Source organism: Peromyscus maniculatus, chromosome 18 (genome assembly GCF_049852395.1).
Source record: "Peromyscus maniculatus bairdii isolate BWxNUB_F1_BW_parent chromosome 18, HU_Pman_BW_mat_3.1, whole genome shotgun sequence".
Classification (NCBI taxonomy): Eukaryota; Metazoa; Chordata; class Mammalia; order Rodentia; family Cricetidae; genus Peromyscus; species Peromyscus maniculatus.
The window spans coordinates 52,356,328-52,377,527 of NC_134869.1; the positions used below are offsets into that span (position 1 = coordinate 52,356,328).

General features: G+C 43.6%; 1 protein-coding gene across 4 annotated transcripts in view; it reads right to left on the reverse strand.

Moving 5' to 3' along the window:
- Window positions 1-21,200, reverse strand: part of Mdm1 (Mdm1 nuclear protein) — a 29,792-nt gene that overhangs the window by 2,801 nt on the left and 5,791 nt on the right. For 2 of the 4 annotated variants that reach the window (XM_042263211.2, XM_006973358.4), the window contains exons 4-13: window positions 20,571-20,705; window positions 18,266-18,430; window positions 16,619-16,713; window positions 16,441-16,540; window positions 11,132-11,161; window positions 10,631-10,806; window positions 9,145-9,444; window positions 8,162-8,271; window positions 7,969-8,078; window positions 1,357-1,609 (exon numbers count right to left, since the gene is read on the reverse strand). In XM_042263211.2, coding sequence (XP_042119145.2) covers window positions 1,357-1,609; window positions 7,969-8,078; window positions 8,162-8,271; window positions 9,145-9,444; window positions 10,631-10,806; window positions 11,132-11,161; window positions 16,441-16,540; window positions 16,619-16,713; window positions 18,266-18,430; window positions 20,571-20,705 — 1,474 coding nt within the window. The remainder of the gene's footprint in view (window positions 1-1,356; window positions 1,610-7,968; window positions 8,079-8,161; window positions 8,272-9,144; window positions 9,445-10,630; window positions 10,807-11,131; window positions 11,162-16,440; window positions 16,541-16,618; window positions 16,714-18,265; window positions 18,431-20,570; window positions 20,706-21,200) is intronic. The other 2 variants (XM_076554192.1, XM_006973359.4) reach the window with 1 other exon arrangement.

The window sequence follows — 21,200 nt, forward strand, 5'->3', positions numbered from 1 at the left end:
GAAGGGGTCGTGACCCACAGATTGAGAACCACTGTTCTAGAGCCATACTTGTCAATTAATTGTGTATATTGATAGAAACTACGACATCAAAGGGCCACTGGGTAATTTTAATGCGGTTGGCAAGTACATAAACTATGAATAAAGCCCCTACAATTCTTCTCAATGACAATATTGACATAACTTCACAGAAACATAGTGGGCCTCCACAGAGAGATGGCAAACTCACTGTACACATTTGGAGAGAGAGCCGAAGCCACAGAAAAAAGAAAACGAAAAGATAAGGAAACAGCAACCAAGTTAGGAGAATGGGAAGAACCGGAGGAGCTAAGTAATGTGATTCACCACGAGAGCAGAAGTCTCAAGTGGGCAGAGCAGAGAAGCTAAGAGGCAGTGAGTCACCAGGTATCTGTCCGCTTGTCTGTCTGTCCCCGGGTGAGTGACATGGGGGTTGGGACGAAGCAGAGGACTCTGGAGACCGTTTTATGCAACAGTTAGGTCACATACTTCTTTACACTTACACTGCTGAATTACTGCGTCTCCCAGGAGTGGACTAAAGACTTGTCTCTGGCGGTTTATCAGTGCTACGGTGGCCATGCGCCCTACAGCTACCGAACAGGAGCAGCAGGGCAGCAGAGGACAGGAAGAAATTGCCTTTTCAGAAAGGTCGACGGGGTACTGGGAAAATGAATGGGGAGCCACCCACTTCAAGATGCATGGTTGTAAAATATCGGTAGCATCGGGCATGAACAGACAATCCCAAAGCCACCAGAAAGAAAACACCACACACACAAGCTCCGGAGTGAAAACTGCTGGGAATTCCCAACAGTGATGGAGGAAGGACACAAACTGGGTAATGTCTACCAAAACCCAAGGAAAACCAGATCTGGGACTCCACATCGGAGCACCACTAGACAATGTCTAGAGACAGTTTCTGTTGTCCTGCCTGAAGAGGAGGAGCTACCGGCAGCTAGGTGGTCTCTCTACATGCCTTGGTAAGAATGTGAGAGACACCTTTCCTTTTATAAAATGTGAAGCAGCAAAATCCAGTATCCACAAAGAGATTTACCCATTCACAAAAATCCATTAGCCTGGGCTAGCCCGTGAGACCCTGGGCCACCCCGTGAGAGCAATTAAAAAATAAAGAAGGAGAAAGGAGGGGAAAGAGGGAGGGAGAGAGGGTCTGAGGAAGAGATGGAGGGAGAAGGGGAGCCAGCATAAATTATTAAAAGAAGAAGAAGAAAGGAAAAGCACCTAAACAATGGAATTTTGTCAGCATGTGGTGCTTTTTATTGTACTTATCTGTCAGTATAACACTTTTGTTTTAAAAAGACAAGAAATTAAACCAAAAATACTCACCTTTGTGCTGGAATTCAGGGTCTCGCAGACAGCCTTGGATCCTGCTGGAGGGATGCCAGTAAGGCAGGGCACACGAAGCAGAAGGCTGTCCAGGGGTGTGTGTCTGGTGTTCTAGAACTTTCGAACCTGGGAGAGCAGCCTCAGCCAATCTGGGAACATGGACTTCACAATCCTCCCGCAAAGGCAGGGGGTCAACTGTTTTGATGCCAGCAGCAGGAGAGGTCAGGAGAGACACCGTACGGTGGGTTCCTTTCTAGATGACAGAAAAGGGGGGGAGGGATGCACACACGTGGGAACCAACATTCAAATGCCGGAGAGTCACAAGTCACAGAAGACATGGGGGAAGTGGCGGCGTGTCCATGGAGAGAAGGCTGTGTGCGTGACCAACCAACATGAGAAACAGCTGCTAATAGGACAACACAATGTGCGTTACAAATGCATTGAAAGGATGAACGTGGGAAGACAGGATCCACAATGAATTGCTATCAAGCTACGGAAGTGTCTCCTTCGTAGCAGGAAGAGGTAACTTTTATTACAAAGCAGAACAAGGCATATGTCAAAAATTCAGATAGATGTAAGTATAGTGAACGGTCTACCTCGCTAGAAATTTTTAATCACAAAATAAAAGCAGTGAAGTACTAACTGTTCACTTACCAAATTGTGAAAATTAAATTGAATATAATATTACAGAGGTGACCCGGATGTAGAAACACGGGACCCTTCTACAGACTTCCTGGAGCTCACTCTGTGAGAGCCCAGCAAGAACTCTACAACTGTGTCTGCTTTAATGCTGTACTAATACTTGAGAAATAATGACATGAGAGGTTAACAGCGATATAAACCAAAATGTAGTTGACAGATGGATTTCTTTATATTACTTTTTAAATAAAAAATAAAATGCTACAAATCTGAAAATTCTATTTGAACATTAGCATCTGGTTTAAAATTTTTTAATTACAAATAGCATCCATGTTGCCACTAAAATAAATGATGCCTAAGAATGCAAATATATATTCGCAGCAGAGCTAAGTAAGAAAATATATTAATCAGTAAACGATGTATACAATCTGAAACAAAACTAGCATATAAAAAAAAATAGATTCTGAAACCTTGCCTGTAGGACACCAATTATTTAGACACTATAACTAAGCACCTCCAAACTTAACACTGGCCATCACCAGAGAGAGCGGGCAGAAAGCCATCCTTTGCTTACTCGTCAGTATTTTCCATTTCCACAGTGACAATGTAGCTTAATCCTAAGAGTCCCACAGACGGCAAACACAGGCGCAACAGTCTCAGTCATGCCGTGAACTCCCCTCACCCCCTCATCTGAGCCCACGGATGTGACATTTCCACATTTCCAACCTGGGGTATCATTTTCGAGCACTTCAACTCCAGTAAAAGAAGATAACCTCCCATCCGCCTCCCCTGTCTCCTGTCCACTTAGAAAGTGACAAGTCACACGAAAGGGACAGTCTTTTCTTCCTGTGCAGCCCGGCAGCCCTGCTCACCTTGCTTTTGCTGCTGCTAAAAAGAGCTGAATGGAACCTACACACTATTTTAATTGAACGGATCCCCGGGCTTAGTGAACCGGACTGACATGGTTTTGAGCCTCGGGCCGCTCTGCTGGCTCACTGCCCACACTGTCCCTGCAGATAACAGTTCCCCACTGCAGTGACTTGACGGACCCCGAGTCAAACCCCTACTTGTTCCCCACTTCAGATCTCCAGGGGCTCCCCAATGCCTGGAGGACCAACATCCAAGCCCCTCCCCGTCCCCTCCTTTCCAACCTCATTTCCTACCCTGTCTTCCCTCTAGATCCACCTCCCACTTCCCCTCTCTCTTCCAAACTCGGCACTCTTCCTTGGGGACTCACAGGTCCATGGTGGTTTCTGTGGGGGTGGGGTCCCCCCTTCTTGAGTATGATTAAGCAGCTATGGTCTCTAGGAAGGGAGAGACATTTTTTTCAGCAGTGTGACTACTGGTGGGCAGCCCATGCTCCTGTAAATAACTACTCACTTGGGACTCTGTTAAAAAATAAAAAATAATAACATCAACAACAAAAAAAAACCTAACACAGTGGGGGTCACACCAAAAGCAAAAACAAAAAAATAGAGGTGGGAGGAAGAGAAGAGGGAAGGAAAGAAAGAGAAGGAGAGACTAGAAGGACTAGATGGGAGGAAGGGGATTATGAGAATGGGTGGTGAGGTGAACAAGAGAAGGTAATGAGGCCAGGCCGTGGTGGCGCATGCCTTTGATCCCAGCACTTGGGAGGCAGAGGCAGGTGGATCTCTGTGAGTTCGAGGCCAGCCTGGGCTACAGAGTGAGTTCCAGGACAGGCACCAAGACTACACAGAGAAATGCTATCTAAAAAATAGAGAAAGAAAGAAAGAAAAGAATAAGAGAAGGTAATGAGAAGCAACCATGATAAAAATGCACAGCATGTGTGTGAAATATCATAATAGAACACGTTATTATATATATAATTAATACCATGAATAAAAATGAGATAAAATGAACAGCTCAGCCCCGGGAAAGAACAATGTGGCACTTTCTGTTCTGCTTGGGGAACGCCCTGCCAGGTTCTCTGCCAGAGCACCTCCCTCCTTAGTCAGGTCTCAGCTGAAGCGTTAGCCACTCCACACACCCATCCACTTGGCCCTGTAGCTTTTTTTTTTCCGCCTTGCCCACAGTCAGGACAAATCTCTGTCACCCGCCAGTCCCACAGCCGCTCAGACCCAACCAAATAAACACAGACACTTATATTGCTTGCAAACTGTATGGCCGTGGCAGGCCTCTTGCCAACTGTCCTTATCTTGCTAACTGTGCTTTTATCTTAAATTGATCCATTTCCATACATCTATACCTTGCCATGTGGCTGGTGGCTTACTGGCGTCTTCACATGCTGCTGGTCATGGCAGCGGCTGCAGTGTCTCTGGTCATGGCGGCGGCTGCAGCCTCTCTGGTCATTGCGGCGGCTGCAGCGTCTCCTTATGCCTTTCTGTCCTTTTATCTTGCCTAGCCACGGCTGATCAGGTTTTATTTATTAACCAATCAGAGCAACTTGACATACAGACCATCCCCCAGCACAGCCAAGTGCAGACCATCTCAAACACCTGCACTCAGGCCCATGGTCCTAATCATCCTCTATACGGACCTGCTGGGTAACGCCACAAAGAACCCAAGAAGGGCTCCCACAGGACATACAGAACATCCCACAGCACGGCCCCAACCACAAGGCCTCACCCATCCCTCGGAGTCACCTGAAGTTTAATTCACAGTCCTTCCTCCTACCTGAAATTACTTTTTAAAAAGAATCCTTTGTCTATTTCTCCCAGTAAAAAGGAAAGTTCCACAAAGTCAGGGAGTTGTGTCCCCAGATGTTAGGATAGCACCTGGCACACAGTAGGAGCCACATTAAATATGAAGGAAGCAGACAAAAATAAAAATCCTCATGTTCCTCTCCAAAATAAGCCTATGAGTTCTTACTCAATATATACCCTCAATCCTGCTGCAAAGACAGAAAACCACAGCCACTCACAATCCCCTCCCCATTATCCGACCCAGCACCAGGGGAGGACACGCTTCCCTTACACAGTCCTCTGGTGTCGGCCACTTCTACCTATGCTCCCCATTGGTCCATGGTGCCAATGTCCCCTTTCTGAACTGGGACGCTGTCCCTTTCGGTCTGCTCTTCCTTCAGTAGACACAGAAATCACACTGAAACTACTTAAGTCAAAGTATGTCCCTTAGTGGCAGCGTGCCTACCATACTGTTCAGTGGGTTCCCATGCTTCTGAGATAATGGGTATATGGTGATATTTTATTTGTGCTGAAATGTGATTTTATTTGTATGTTAATAAATAAAGTTGCCTGGGGGTCAGAGCTAATAGCAAGCCATAGCAGAAGTCTGGCAGTGGTGGCACACACCCTTAATCCCGATCACATGACAGGCAGATCTCTGTGTGTTCAAGGACACAGCCAGCATGGAGACACACGCCTTTAATCTTAATACCAACCATAGAAGACCTGGAGGTCTGTATAGACGGGCAATGACGAGGAGGCCATGTGGTTGGGTTTACAACCAATGAGAAGGCAGAACAGAAAGTCAATAAAAAGACCTACACAGGAAGTAGGTCTCTTTCTGGGGGAAGGACGGCAGCAGAGGCGAAGGGTAAGAAGGCAGTTGGTTTTAGTCTCAGCTCTTCGCTACTGCTCTGACCTCTTGGGCTTTTAACTCTGCATTTGGCTCTGTGTTTCTTATTTAATAAGACTGTTACATCCACATGGGAAAGTCTCAGTTACTATCATTGCTAGCTTGGTGCTACACCGTGACTCTTGCCATGCCCTGTGCTGGTAGGAAGAAGGAAGGGCTGTGAATTAAACTTCAGGTGACTCCAAGGGATGGGTGCGTGGAGTGGCTAATGCTTCAGCAGAGAGGTGCTCTGGCAGAGAACCTGGCGGGGTGTTTCCCATGCAGAACAGAAAATTGTTCTTTCTGCCTGGGAGTTTTGTACAAGCCGTGAGCCATGTTCCTCTCTTCCATCCTTTTACCAGGTTAGAGCATCCGATGCCTTTCATCACAGGTGAATTATGACTTCTAAGGACATCCTTGACTTCAAAGAAGTTTCCTCTGCTAAGCAAGAGCCCGACCACTGGGCTATATCCCCAGCCTCAAGACAGACTCAACTGTCACACCTAGGTTAATTCCTCATAGGAAAGCACTGAGTAATTCATCTTTGAAACCTCATTAGTTCTCAATTTTGCGTTTTACTTTGTCTGGCTGATTAACATGTATTCCTCCCAAGGCTGTAGCTTCTACCAGGTCTACTGTCAGGGCCACAGCATCCGGCACATGCACATATGGGTAAGATGCATCTACAAGATAAACCAGGCTGGTCCACGCTGGGTTCTTCACATCATCTGTAAGAGCTGAGGCAAGTGTGATGCTCACCTACAATCCCCACAACTCACTCAGGAGGCTGAGGCAGGATGGTCAGTGTGTGCCTACAGAAACAGGGGCTGGAGAGATGGCTCAGCTGCTCTTCCAGAGGACCCTGGCTCTATTCCCAGCACCCACAGGGAGGTGCCCAGCCATCTGTAACTCCAGTAACGGGGAGACCTAAGGCCTTCTTTCGGACTCTAGGGGCACTAGGCATGTGCGTAGTGTACAGACAGACATACATGCTGTTATTAGCCACTTGATGTGGGTGCTAGGAACCAAATTCAGGTCCTCTGGATGTGCATCAAACATGCTTGGTCACTGAGCCATCTCTCCAGGCCAGAATAACATTCATTCATTTATTAGCAGTACCGGGGATTGAACCAGGATCTCATGCATGCTAGACAAATACACTACCCTGAGCTACACTGATACATACATATACATACATATATATACATACATATACATATATTATACAGAGCATCTAGTATCTCTCCTCAGTCCAGCTTTTCAAATGCATAGTCAGCTCCCATCCGCATGTCTGTTCATACAGCTCATAATCATCTCAAATCTAAGAGAACTCTTGCTATCTTCTGACAAACCTTTTCCTATCCATCTTTCCTATCTCAGTTAAAAAGCAACTCCATTCCTTTTGCCCAGGCCAAAAATTTCTGTCATCCTTGATTCTTCTCTTCCTCCCACACCATATATCAACTCGCAGCAACTCTTGCACACACATCTTCAGTGCGCATCCAGAGCTGGACTTCTTCGGATGGCCTTGCTGCCTCCCACCACAATCCAAGTCACCAGGATGTCTTCCTGGACCTAGTGACTGACTGCTTTCACACACGTGTCCAGTCCCCAGTGTCCATTCTCAATGCCATGGCGAGAGTGACTCTGGGACAGTCCACGTCGGATGGTGTTGCTCCTCTGTCCTTCCAACACTTCCTACCTCACAGCTCACTGAAAACAACGTGTGTGCCTCTTCTATGACCCACAAAGCCTCACACAACTTGGCACGGCATTCTGTCTCAAAACCCATCACCCAGGCTATTCTCTGTTCAGTCACAAGAGCACACGAATTAATGAATTCGATGGCCTCTCGCCTCAGAGTCTCTTCACTTCTCTTCTCTTTGACGTCTTCGCAGATAGGCCCAGACCAGTCCTCCACCTTCTTCAGACTCTGCTTCCACACCACCTTGCTGGTGAGGACCTCCTGGACCACTTCCTACTCATCCCCCTACCTCAGTTTTCCCAGAGCACTGACGCCTATCTGTCTTTTACCTTCGCTATCGTGACTTCGGCCCCGCCCTCCACTGGACGGTAAGCCTAGTGACCCCCCGGACTTCTGTCTAGTTTTTATCTCCAATGATAAACAGTGCCTGAAACATGGTTGGAACACAGACAACAGACTGTGTTTTTCTTCTTTCCTTCCCGATGAGTCATTACAATGAATACGTGGAAGCTTATCAGCAGCAATACAACATCACGACCAAATAAATAAGTCAGTAAATCCCAGTGCCTTTGCCTGGTGTTACCAAAAGGTTACTAGAAATATTTCTATATACAGTGGGCGGGACTTTCTGAAGTCTCAAGCCTACATGTCATTTACTACATGAGACTGCGAACCCAAGAAGAGAGGTCTTCCCCTGCAACACAAATGTCTACCTTAGTAAGGTCTTTCTTCAGAGTGTCTAAGCCATCCTGGGAGGATGCTCTCTTCCTCTGCTCTGGGGCTGAAGGCTTCACTTTCGATGGCGACACTAAGACCGCCCCACCTGGAAAATCCCACAGAAACTACGTGTCAATCACACCAACCTTCTACACAGGCAGACTGTGGGTTGCAGGGTCTGACCCTTACCCACAGCGGGAGTCGTGAGATCATGGTGAGTCCGCTGGATGCCGAGTTGTCTCAGCTTCGGAGTAGGAAGCCTTCCCCCATTTCCTGAGGAAACAGAAGACGGCTCCGACCTAAAAAATGAAAACAGTCTATCAGGAAAATGTGATCAAAACTATGTCATCACAATTATGTAGCACAATAATAAAGCATAAACTGCCCAAGAGAAGTCTCCTTTGTTTCTGGGGAAAAAAAATAAGGTTCATATTGCAGGAAGCCTGTGGTGACACCTGCCTAAGATCCCAGTGTTTAGGGCATGGGAGAAGTGTACGGGAGAGTCATGAGTTCTAAAGCAGCCTCGAGTATTCAGGGAAATCCCTGCCTTAAAAACAACCCTTTTAAAAGTTCTTAATCTGTATGCAGTTAAGAGAACTGAATACTAGGAAGGAGGCAAGATCACTATAAATCAGCAATCCATAGCTGAGAAGACTTCCATTCGGTCGGCACCGAGTTCCACATTAGCTACAACACCCATGAATGAATAAAGGGTTAACTACAGCCAAGATGTACCAGCAGCAGCAGCGAAGAGCTCCCCCAAAGCTGTCTACACATACAACCAGTTATCAGCTATTTTCAGAAGCCACTCTACTACAAAACAGTGGCCTTCACGTCTGGACAGAACCATCAGATATTAACGAATACTGGTTTGTGCCATGGAGTCATTCTTCCAGGCACATAGCGAATCTGGGAGTCCTCGCCACCAGGCTGTAAATGAGAACAATCTATTTCCCCCTCCAGGAGCACAGTGTTTCAGCGCCCCATCAGCATCAGTGGTGACTCAACTTACAGCACACACCACGAAACTGTGCCTACTTCACCAGGTTAAAGCCAACCTGTTCTTTATCAGTCACAAAGCTGCAGGTGTAAACCCCTAGACCTGGCGACGAAGCAAATGCATGTTAGTCATAGACTAGAATGTTCTAGAAACTGAGAAGTGTGAGCCTCACCCTTCTCTCCCTCTGTCTGCCTTGGACTTGTCCTGTGTGTCCAGTTTCTCTAGCTCTCCCACAGAGGTCGGCTTGTCCTTCCCACTTTCCTCCTCCCCGTCTCCTGTGGGCTGCTCCTGCAGGTCCTCACTGGTGCTCTCCGCATCCCAGGCTAGCTTCCTCCTGACAGGCATGGTGGCCGCCTCTGGCAGGGCCAGTTTCTCGGTGGTATTTTTCGGGGGCTGCTCTTCCAGGGCAGCTTTCTTTGCTTCTAGCTTGGGAGGAGGATGTTTCTGGGGAGTCTTGTGACTTGCAGGATCACTGCATAACAGAAAAAAAAAAAACAAAAAAAAAAACAAATGCAACATAAAAGAATGAAACACATCCCTGATCACTGCATAACAAAGAAAGTTTTATTGTAAGTCTGCCTTTGAGTGTTTTAGTTTATACTGGCTTAGTGAGTTCATCATGTTCCTTCTCTTGTTTTCCACACTGATGGCCTTGTCTAGGTATTGAAGTTATTGTAGAATACAGTAAGTGAAAGTTTCGTCTGAGTCTCCACTAAAGTATTTCAAAAATTAATATATTTACCTCCTTTCACACATATATGCTTCTACTTCTGGTGGCAAAAGCCACTATTTACCCTCAAATGAAAAAGACTAATACCCCAACTCAGCTAATCGGTTGTAACTAAATTCATATCCACGCACACACTCAAGGATACAAGTATGAAGATTCAAATTTTTAGATTTTAGATTCATCTTTCCAAAACATTACTAAAGACAGTATTTTCTGAACTTCTATGGCAAGGTCATCTATAGAATTTATAGATGAATTTGGTATATGTGACTACATTAAGTATGCTCTAGCTTAAAATTATTTTATTTGCTACCAATCAATGTGTAATTTCTCTTACAAACAGTTAAACTATGTTCACTTTAAAGTTCAAAACAGCAGAGAATTCTCTACAGCTAGAAACCAGGTTCCACATTAGCCACAAAAATGTATTCATGAGTGATAATGGATATATAACACTAGCTTGTATTCATGGATGATAATGGATATATACCACTATAGCTTGTATTCATGGATGATAATGGACATATACCACTAGCTTATACTCATGGATGATAATGGATATATACCACTAGCTTGTATTTGTGAATGATAATGGGTATATACCACTAGCTTATACTCACATGAGTTTTTATGGTTGCTTTTTTAACTTCTTAAAGTCCTTTCTACGTCTAATCTTTATTCATTCTAGTTCTGTGGTTGTTAACAAAATATTGCAAAATTTAGCCTTCCATAACAATGTATTATCCACACAGAAACAAAGATCAAGTATAATATAGCTGTATGTGTCACAGAGAATAAGCTTTAAATAATAAGAAAACCATTTGAGTAATAGGCAGATTGTGGGTAGTCAGGTCATTTTCCCTTTGTCATTCTACAATGAGCATAAGCTACAACACACTCTTCTCACCATCCACAAAGAGCGCCTCACCCGGCAAGATCCAGTGCTCGGATGTTGCTACTAACGGTCCCTTCTGAGCTCGTGGTGGAGGAGACATCCCAACAGCAGTTGCTATCGGACAGAATCTGGTTCAGATGGTCCCGAGAAAAATGTGTTCCCTGAACTCGCTTCCTGTAAGACTCGGCCTTTTCTCGGAGCTCCTTAACCTACACCAAAGAGCACAGATGCCACCTGTTACTGTCAAGGCTCCTTTACAGATATCAACAAGGACATATTAAAGTCAATGCACAAATACAGTCAAAGTCCAATGAGAAAGGAAGGCAAAAATAAGAGCCACATACACTATGCATGTAAGCAGAAATTAAGACAACTGGGCTAAAGCACAATGCAGTTAATTTACTTCAGACTAGCAGGCAAGGAGACATTTGTGGCAACTAAGAAAAATATTGACATATACTTTTTTATTGCAAATGAAATTACACAGGTAGTCTACGCATTATTATAGTGTTTAAGAACTCAAAAGCAACCAACCTCTGCATACCACATGGCATTTAGAGAACCCTAGGGGAGGAATACAGAGACACACTTAATGACAGGTTAATGCCATAAAATAGTATTAATGGGAATCAATGAGATGCTGTACCTTATTATTCCTCCTTCTAAATATATATAAACTTGTCAATCAATATTTCTTGTATTCTTAGTAACATTTAACTCAGTAACCAAGGCATCTTAACACCGCCTCAAGGATCAGCCACATTCTTGCTTGGCTGGGATGGTGTTGTAACAGGTAATTGATTGCTATTCCTAGCTCCCCATCCCTGGCTGGGATGGTGTTGTAACAGGTAATTGATTGCTATTCCTAGCTCCCCATCTCTGGCTGGGATGGTGTTGTAACAGGTAATTGATTGCTATTCCTAGCTCCCCATCCCTGGCTGGGGTGATGTTGTAACAGATAATTGATTGCTATTCCTACCTCCCCGCCTCTGAGAATGCTTACATCAGTAACTCCCAGCCTGGCCTACTCTCCCAGCTTTGTGCCCAGCTGCTCCTGTGACAGAAGATACACTGAAGTTATGAGAGTCCCTCTCCAAATCCCTCAGGTTCCTTGGAGTCAGCAAAACCTCTACTTCAAAAAAAAAAGTGTTAACTAAATATATAATTGAATAGAAATCCCTACCAAATAATGGTTGTATATTCAACAACAAGATGTTTTTAAACATTATGATGAACTATAGAATACTTGGCATGCCCTAATCTGTAAATAGCATCCTTTCCTATGAAAAGGACCTCACTACCCATCAGAAACCCTTTTATTTTACACATCATACCGCCACCTGCTGGCTGGCTTCTCTAAATGCAAATGTACAGTGTAGAAACCACAACGCAAAAAGCTAAGTTGTTAAAATTCAGCTTTTAAAATCTTGGTTGTTTTTATATTTAACAACTTTGACTGTCACTGATAATTCCATATTTTTGTAAACTCCTTTATTTCTTGACGATTTATTTTGGGTATGACTGTTAATGGTGTCATTTTTTTAATCTTCATGGGGGAAAAGCTGTTTATGCATTATCATCACTGCCTTATTCTTTAGTAGCAGTACTGTTACACTTGTGCATGTGTGCAGGCGCGTGTGTATGTGTGTGTGTGTGTGTGCACGTGTCTGTGTCTGTGTGTGTGTGTGTGTGTGTGCATGTGTGTGTGGTCAGAGGACAACCGACCTTAGGGAGTCAGCTCTCCAAACTCAGGCTGGCAGGGCTGGCAGCAAGCTCTTCCCCTGCCACGCCATCTCTCCAGCCCGAAAGTGTGTTCGTTTTCTACCATTAAGGTAAGACTCTCGGACTACTGGAGACTGAGCACTAGCACCGCTTGCTAACTTAAAGGCAACAGAGGAAAATAAACGATGAAACCCACGATGCAAAAGCCATTGGGGAAACTACCCAGGGCTCCTTAGAAGACAGTTGGAAACAAGGGATGGAGAGCATTGCATGTCTAGGGAAGACCCATCTCAAAGTGAGCACCTACGAAAGCATAGGAGACCATGCAGACCCAGCAGACCGCTCTTACGCAGACAAACTTGAAAATATCCCGAGGGATGATCTGAAACCCTACTCTTCTTCACTGCCAAAAGTAAACTATGTGCACAGATCAGTTCTATCAACTCCTAGACTTCCAGGGAAATGGGCAGTGGAGTTTTTACACCAACAGCAGAACTAAGTCGTCTGGTTTAAACGGCTGAGTGACTGACTAGCAGGGCATTCCGGATGACTAGGAAACCGGTTATGAGGTGCCTCATGTAAGTGCCCATGTATCAAATGTTTCATCGCCTACCTAACAGCTGCAAGCCTTAGGATCACTTCCTGTATCCTCAGAGTCTCTCTCCATGAACCTGGGCACCTGTGGCAGGAAGGGGCAGTGCAGCTTTGAAGCAGGAATTCTGCACTATACAGAGTGTGGACTGAGCAGCAGAGGTAAAGAGTGACCAGAGCCGAGGAACTCTCAGACTCAGTGGGCTCACAATGACCAAGGAAGCAGGCCTGGATCTACATTACCACCTAATCACAATCTGCACCCTAATAGACAAGTGAGGTACAAACTGAAGGACAGGCCCTAAGGGGGCTCTGATCAGCACAGCCTTGAATGTTGAGCCGTGGGAAGGAACAGTCAAGGAGACTACATCCTACTCACATGGAGGCCCCAAATGCTTCACACATGAGAGGGGGGATGAAGAACCACCCTTCATCCAGTGATCCACTTTTGATACCAATTATTTAGAAAGGGTGGAGAGCAGGCACTTTATGGAAATTCAGTATAACCATTCAGTTCTATCTACTTATGATATACAAATCCAAGGCTTTCACAGTTCTTCATTAGCCATCCTTCCTAATAATGTCAGCACTAACATTTCAGTTTTACATTTAAATATCTATAATTCTAAACTAAGATGGAAATTGAAGAGACCGACATCTCTCAAAGTAAGATGTTCTATGGGCAAGAGGGGGAAATTGAGTGTGGACTCCAGAAATAACCCCTAAGAGCAATGGCCAGGACCACTATAAAGGATGGTAATAAATTATTCCCAACTAAACAGTCCACACAGTAATGCCACCCAATGACAGGACATAAATATTTTAAGCAGTGGGTAGAGATGGCTCAGAGGTTAAAAGCACTTGCTGCTCTTGTATAGTACCAGAGTTCAGTTCCCAGAACCCACATCAAGTAGCTTACAACCACTTAAAACTCCAGTTCCAGGTAACACAACACCCTCTTCTGGCCTACACAAATACACACAGACAGACAGACAACAGACACACACAATCTGAACACCATAAATAGAATGTTCTCATTACCGAATATTTTTCCCAAATTGAACTAAATCATTTAAAATTTACATGCAGAAGTATCAAATTCAGAAAAACTAAAAGATTTTTTTTTCTCAAAAATCGTGCCCCCCAAATGAGGAGTCATCTTTTAGATAGTTCTTACAGCATCTGTTGAATTACAGGAAATCTCCAATGTGGATCTTTATCTAGAATCAAAGTCCCAAATGTCCTGAGAGTCACATCAATAGCCAGCCAGACATCGTGACATATGTCTGTAATATCTACATGGGAGAGACTGAGGCAGGAGGTTTGCTATGAGCCCAAGGACAGATCCTCTTCCAAAAACCAAAAACAAATGAACTTAAAACAGACTCAGTTATTAAAGGCACAGGGTGTTCTCTTAAGAGCGTTACAAAGCAGCAACGTGATGATAACGTTGCACAGATGTGGAATACACAACCACATTCAAAACCAACTACACAGACATTCAATGAATAAGCACATGGGACTTAGGATAGAATGCCCAACAGTTTTGCTTAAAATGGATTCCAAAAATGCAGCATTCTAAAAATATAAAAGGAGGACTGTGTCTGAACTAGAAGATTATAAGCCAAAAGGTGAGTTAATGTAAGGATTGAAAGCTGGAGAGATGGCCCAGTGGTTAGAGTGCTTGCCCACTTATGCAGTATAATTCCAACACTGGGAGGTAAAGGAGGATCCTGGGAGCTCAATGGCAGCCAGTCTAGCCCATCAGTGAGCTCTGAGTTCAGTGAAGATGCTCTCTCAAAAAGTAATGTGGTGAGTGACACCAATCTCTGGCCTCCACGTGCACAGCCATGTACGCACACTGCATACACCCACACACATAGCACACACACCAAAAAAATGCCAGAGGGAGGGGATGACAGAGTACTGACACTTCGTTATCATCAGTCACATAAAATTGACCACAAATAACTGTCAGAAAAAAAAATCTAGTATTTCAGCAAAATATGGCCCATATTAGATGTCTGTAACTTGGTTAATAAAAACTGCTGACTGATTTTTAGAGAATCATTATTCTTTCTATCGCCAATTTAAGTTTCAGTTTTTTGATAAAAGAGGTTGAGGCAAACTTCACCCCTAGTTTATACACCTATCACTTCTAGTAACAAGAGATTACAGCATCAAGATGTCATATTAGGTAAAACTGACAAAACACATTCTCCTCCATTAGGGCAATGTAATGAACGGCTCCTGACTTCAGCATCTCTCCAGTCTCTGAAAACACTAAACATTCGAGCTGAGGCCTAAACACCAACTCACCTTATTAAGGAGTCGCACGCTAGCCAGGGATCTAACACAAGACTTTCTCATGGCCTCACCCCTGTCCACCAGCCTTCGGCAGCCACTCTGTTCTGCGTCCTCCGATTCCTCCTGCCCTGCCCACTTCCCCAGACACACTCTCTCTGTCAAGACCTGGAATACTGATAAACCATCTAAGACTTGGGGGTCCCCATCCTCTCTCCAGCCTTTACTGCTTCTGATGCTCAATTTTTTTTTTTTTATTTGATTTCACCGGAGTGAATAGGCAAATGGCCCAGACGAAATGGGGGCTGGCACTCTACTTCTGTCCCATGTAGCCTGCACGAGGCTCAGGGAGACAGGTACCAAGAGTAGCTGCAGTGAAAAAAATCCAGAAACCTACTGAAACAGAACGCTGAGGCAGGAGAGGCAGCCATTTGTCTGGGAGAGGCCAGCTCAAAGAACCAGTGACTCAAAGGGGCCAACACCTGACCCCGGAGGCTGGCACGCAATTGCCAGCCATGGTGCTAAGCACTGAGCTAGACAAACGCATTCCCCATCCAATGAACCCTCTTTGGAAAGATGGATGGAAAAGAATGTCTATTATTATATAAACCAACTAAGGAATGTTTTAATTTAGCTTGTGCACATGGAAAAGGTCGAAAACTGTCAGGATACACTCTTAAGATACTAATTCTATGACAATCCTATTGTTCCACCATTTATGCTAGCAGCCCCACCTCTCAGCACTGGGAAATAACGGCCCTTTCCTCCGGCCTGTCTAGATCCCCAGTGTCTCCCCTATGCCAGGGCACCCCGAGAGTAGAACTGGAAACGGAATGAGCTCAGGCTATGCCCACCCTTTCCTACACACTGCAATGGTACAAACAGTCAGCAGCCTTGCTGTCTATACATTATTGATTGGACGGTGACCCTCAGTTGAAGACTGGAGGTCTGAATGTCATGAGAAACAAATCCATAATGCAAACTGAACTGATTAAAACCCTCAGCTATTGGATGGTAAAGAATGACTTTAATAATAAATATCAATCTCTAAGGAAACCACTGGTATAAAAACAGTGAACATACTGGTTAAGTTGTTAATTACTACCTACAATTTTAAGACGGTTGAAATTGGAGCGCTATTACTGTATCGTTCATCTTGAAATTGTGAATGAAACTCATTGTAAAACTGTTGGACAGGCTGGAAGAAATGTGAATCACAGGCTCACCTGGCTTGGCACGTTCTCCTTCGCGCGGGTCCAAGCTCCAGCTTTATAGAAATACTGGGCTGGGCTCAGAAATTTTGCTCTATATTCAGAATTCACCTTGCTAAGAGAGACAGAATGGAAGTAAGTACTTTAGCATGTTGACCACCCAAAAATGACAGTCTCCTTATAGAATACATACCCAAGCCTTTGGTGTCTCCACGGAGCAAGCTTCTTTTTAGGCTGATCTGAGTCTTCTGATCCCATCTCTACTTCTAATTCTAAAGGCTCGTCTGCCTTGTTATATTGAAATGGAAATAATTTAAGCGTTTATGCTTAGAGAGTCATACAATAGAATAAAAACATAGATGTTATGAAGGCAGGCTTGGAGATCCTATTACAGTTTTGCTTTTAGATGTTTTAGCTACTAAAGAAAACAAGAAAAAAATCAACAAATTGAGATCCCTGACTAGGGTTTTGTTGTTTTGTTTTTTAAAGATTAACAAATGCCATCTAAATATTAAGCAAACAAAGCTACTATATAGTGAACAGATTTTTACTTCGTCCTTAACTTTACGTTCAAGTGTTCAGTAATTAAAGTTTTGCTAATTAAGTTACCACAGTGCTTTACGGAATAACACTTTCCACCCCTACGAAGGTCATAGGTCATAAGAATGTATATGTGTGTGCTTAGTGAACATGCATGTGTGGGGGCATGCTTGAGTACACATGTATGCATATATGTGTGCATGTGTGCAAGCATTTGTATCCACACTCACATACACAGGTATATAATTTTACTTTTAGTCATATACTTTCTAATAATAATATACTTTTAGTCATAATACTTTCTAACCACAAAGTATCACATAACATTACTACAAGAGACAAAAAACAATATTTTATATTTCATTTTCCTATAATCTGCACAGTGATTTTTATCCTGATGTCATAACTTAGAATACCTATAAGTTCACATACAAACCCAGGTGCTGTGGGATGGTCTGTATGGCAAATTGCTCTGATTGGTCAATAAATAAAACACTGATTGGCCAGTGGCCAGGCAGGAAGTAGGTGGGACAAGGAGAGAGGAGAATTCTGGGAAGCAGAAGGCTGAGGCGGAGAGACACTGCCAGCCGCCGCCATGACCAGCAGCATGTGAAGACGCCGGTAAGCCACCAGCCACATGGCAAGGCATAGATTTATGGAAATGGATTAATTTAAACTATAAGAACAGTTAGCAGGAAGCCTGCCACGGCCATACAGTTTGTAAGCAATGTAAGTCTCTGTGTTTACTTGGTTGGGTCTGAGCGTCTGTGGGACTGGCAGGTGACAAAGATTTGTCCTGACTCTGGGCCAGGCAGGAAAACTCTAGCTACACCCAGGTGTTCATCATATTCACCGAAGTAAATGATATTAATTATACTAGCTACAACTTAGCATAATAAAAAGTTGATCTTAAAATAAATGTGTGTTCTGTTTAATAGCTACGACTTTCAAATGCACATTCCCAGCTTTCCTACTGCCCTGCAGCTCCCGTCACCACACGGCCAATCATTTGGCACTAACACGGAAGACTTACCTGCTTACTGCTAAGTATGGTCATGCTCTATTAAGGTTAGTCATGTATCTTTCTCGCAGCAGCCTAAGCGCTGCACAGCCTTGCTGCATCTGCATCCTGCGCTCTCATACCTACACAGGACCTGGCTCCTCATAAGCACTCAACGAACATCTGGCCTTTAATGAACAAATGAGTTAATACTGGCAGAAGAAAGAGAGCTCAGGTGGTAACAAAAGAAGCCAGGAGGAGTGGGAAGCCTTTGTGAAGATGCTGGGAGTTAGCAGATACCTTCTCTGGAGACAACGTCTCAAGACCACCGTTTCCTTTCAAACCCTCTCTTAGCTTTGGCTCCTTCGCTGGAGATAGACCCTTAAAGTTCCGCTTGTATTCAGTCTCGTGGATGAATGTACTGCCTTGGAATTGTGGGACAATTTGGCTTCTATTACGGAAAACCTGAAAACAAACAAAAAGAAGTTCAGTTTTTGGTTGGTTCCAAGTGACACAGAACTTAGGTGTTTAATTGCTCTTAGAAACTCCTAAGAAGTTGAATTACAGTGCACAAAAAGGCAAAATTGTATATGACTGCGATTTCATTTCACATGTGTCCTTAGTAGCCAAAGGGCAAATTTCTATACTTGTAACTATGTTTTTAATAAATAGTCAAATTATCAGCAAAATGTTACTTAAGCAAAAATAAACCATACTCCTTTGTCTGATTTTCCCTTCCAACTTCCTCCCACCAGTTTGTAGTGAGATAATGAAATAAACATATTTTCATAATATGAACAGACATTAGCTTTATTAAAGTAACTGTTGTCAGCTCTACAAATTATGTTTCTCCTGCCAGAATTCCCCTTTTTCTAAAACATTAAAATGGTGCCTGATTTGTTCAATCGCAATTTTTTTTTCTTGCCTGTTTCTTGCTTAGGTTTTGCACTGTCATTAAGGCAAGAGAGAACATCCAAGAACTACTATATTTCTCTTTTAAATGTTTTCTTTCATCCATACTATTCAATATGGTTTCCACGTGCTGGTGTATCACCATGGATGACAGTGAAATTCTGGGAGGGTGCAGGGCAGGACATACACCACTGCTGCCTTGTACCACTGAACAGCACATCTTCACACAGACCCAATCCAAACCATCTCCTCAGGACCATTACAACCTCACGGGCTTTCCAGCCCAAACTATTCCAACTCCTTTCAGGATTAGTAGGACAACCTTATTAAGAAAAGGCCCCTGATTAAAAGCCGATGGATCCTTTAGAGAGCGCCGGAAGCTTATCAGTGAGCTCCTCCAGACCTCAAAGCCAAGGCGCTTTGAACTTCCAAAGAGCGTTTGCTTCCCAAAGAAACCCTTTGAAAGCCTTGCTAATGAAAGCAATGGAATCACTAATGAAGACACCGCTGGCGGTTTATTTTACGTTGTACTTCTGATCCTATGAAAAAAACACTTCTGCAAAATGCTTTCACTGGCATGAAAAATTTGTGGAGAAATCTCTGACTTGAATCAGCTCTAGCTTATAGGTCAAATGCTCTATGAGAACGAATCATCACTTTCAAGTCAGAGGTATCTCTTAGGGACACTTAATATCGAAGAACACTTGCAAGCAAGTAAGCAGACGAAATACTGCACCTATTTATGAGGTCCTAAAAAGAGAACACATCATTTTGTGTTACACCTCATATGATCCTAAAATATATAACAACTAAACAAAGCTGCCATGATGTACATCATCAGTGGTGTGCATATGACCATGGAAGATCACACATGTTATTACCCTGCTGTTATCTATCATCCTCTCAGTTTTTAGAAGCAGAGTAAACACTGAGCACTGAAATACGGGCAAAATGGATCAAGGGCATGTAAAGGTACACAGCCTTATCAAAGAAAAATACCACGATCAGAAACAAAAGTGAAGGTGTCATGGACTTCTGGAGCTATTACACATGGACCTGGCAGTTAAGAACATAAGAATTCAGAGCCTAACAAGTCTCCCGAGGACAGCAGCAGTTAACAGAATGTTTATTAGCAAGGTAATAAAATGCTAAAACTGCACGAGAATATAATGAAATCTAATCTAATCTAAATATAATGAGAAACAAACAGAACTAAATTCAATCCCCGTCATCGTTCAGCTGATTCAAGGCAACAATTATATCAAGTGCTACTTTCAACATACTTTACATTTATTAAATATTCAAAGCAGTTATCTTTCTTAAAAAAATACACATCATGCCGAAACACTAGTCAAATAAATAGCAGTTCAGAATATAACCAATTGAATGGTTTAAAAAGTAAGCTAAAAAGATCTTTTGGCACGTGGACACTTACCGCTCCCTAGGGTTTTCACTGTCCTGTCCCCTGCCTAGTGGCTCTGGCAATGGGGATCATCAGTAGCACAGGACGGTACATTATTATAGAAATCGTAAGGGGGAGAGAGCCAAAGTCCAGCAAAACTCGCCTCTGTCTTCCAGAACCTAGAACCAGGCCTCGGTCAGCTTCTACTTTCTCTCAGCTCTTAGTTCCACATAAGTCTGTGATACTGAAGCAGGTTAGAACGCTCAGAAACGTATCGCACTGTTAAACTACCTGACTGGCTGCAAACACGGGCGCAGTTTCTTTACGGGTCTTCCAGACAAACTGCCTTTGGTACTCAGAGTTTCTCAAGGCATTGTGCAAGGGAACAACGGACAATCCAGCTTTCTTACGGAGATGCCTATCCAACTGTTGGGGAGAAGAAAACCCATCCAAAACTATTAAAATTTGCTCCACAAACTATAAAGCATGTAACATGAAATTTATCCCCTTAGGTTTTCATTGTGTCATACAGTATTGCTAACTATATACATACAGTATAGTAAACTCTTAACTTCTAATCACTTTTCAAGTGTCAAAATATTTAAAATTCCTTTCTTAATAATAGTGTCAAGGAACTATTTTGCATCTAAAAAAAAATAGTATTGCTCAGATCCTTCCTTCCAATCATTCACAATTAAATCTAATATCAAAAAGATCACAGCACCTTGCCCTACCCACACACTTCTGTGGGCACCCTTCCCTCGGACCACCAAGCTCACGCATCACCTTCCATGGTCCCCCCACATCCCCCGGCTCTCTCAACAAGCCACAGATCCTCCTCTAGCACCCCTAAATGGCTCCAGGGTTCCAGTCGGTGGCTGGAGAAAGCTAGGGAAAGAGCAACAGCCTGAAGAATGAGAT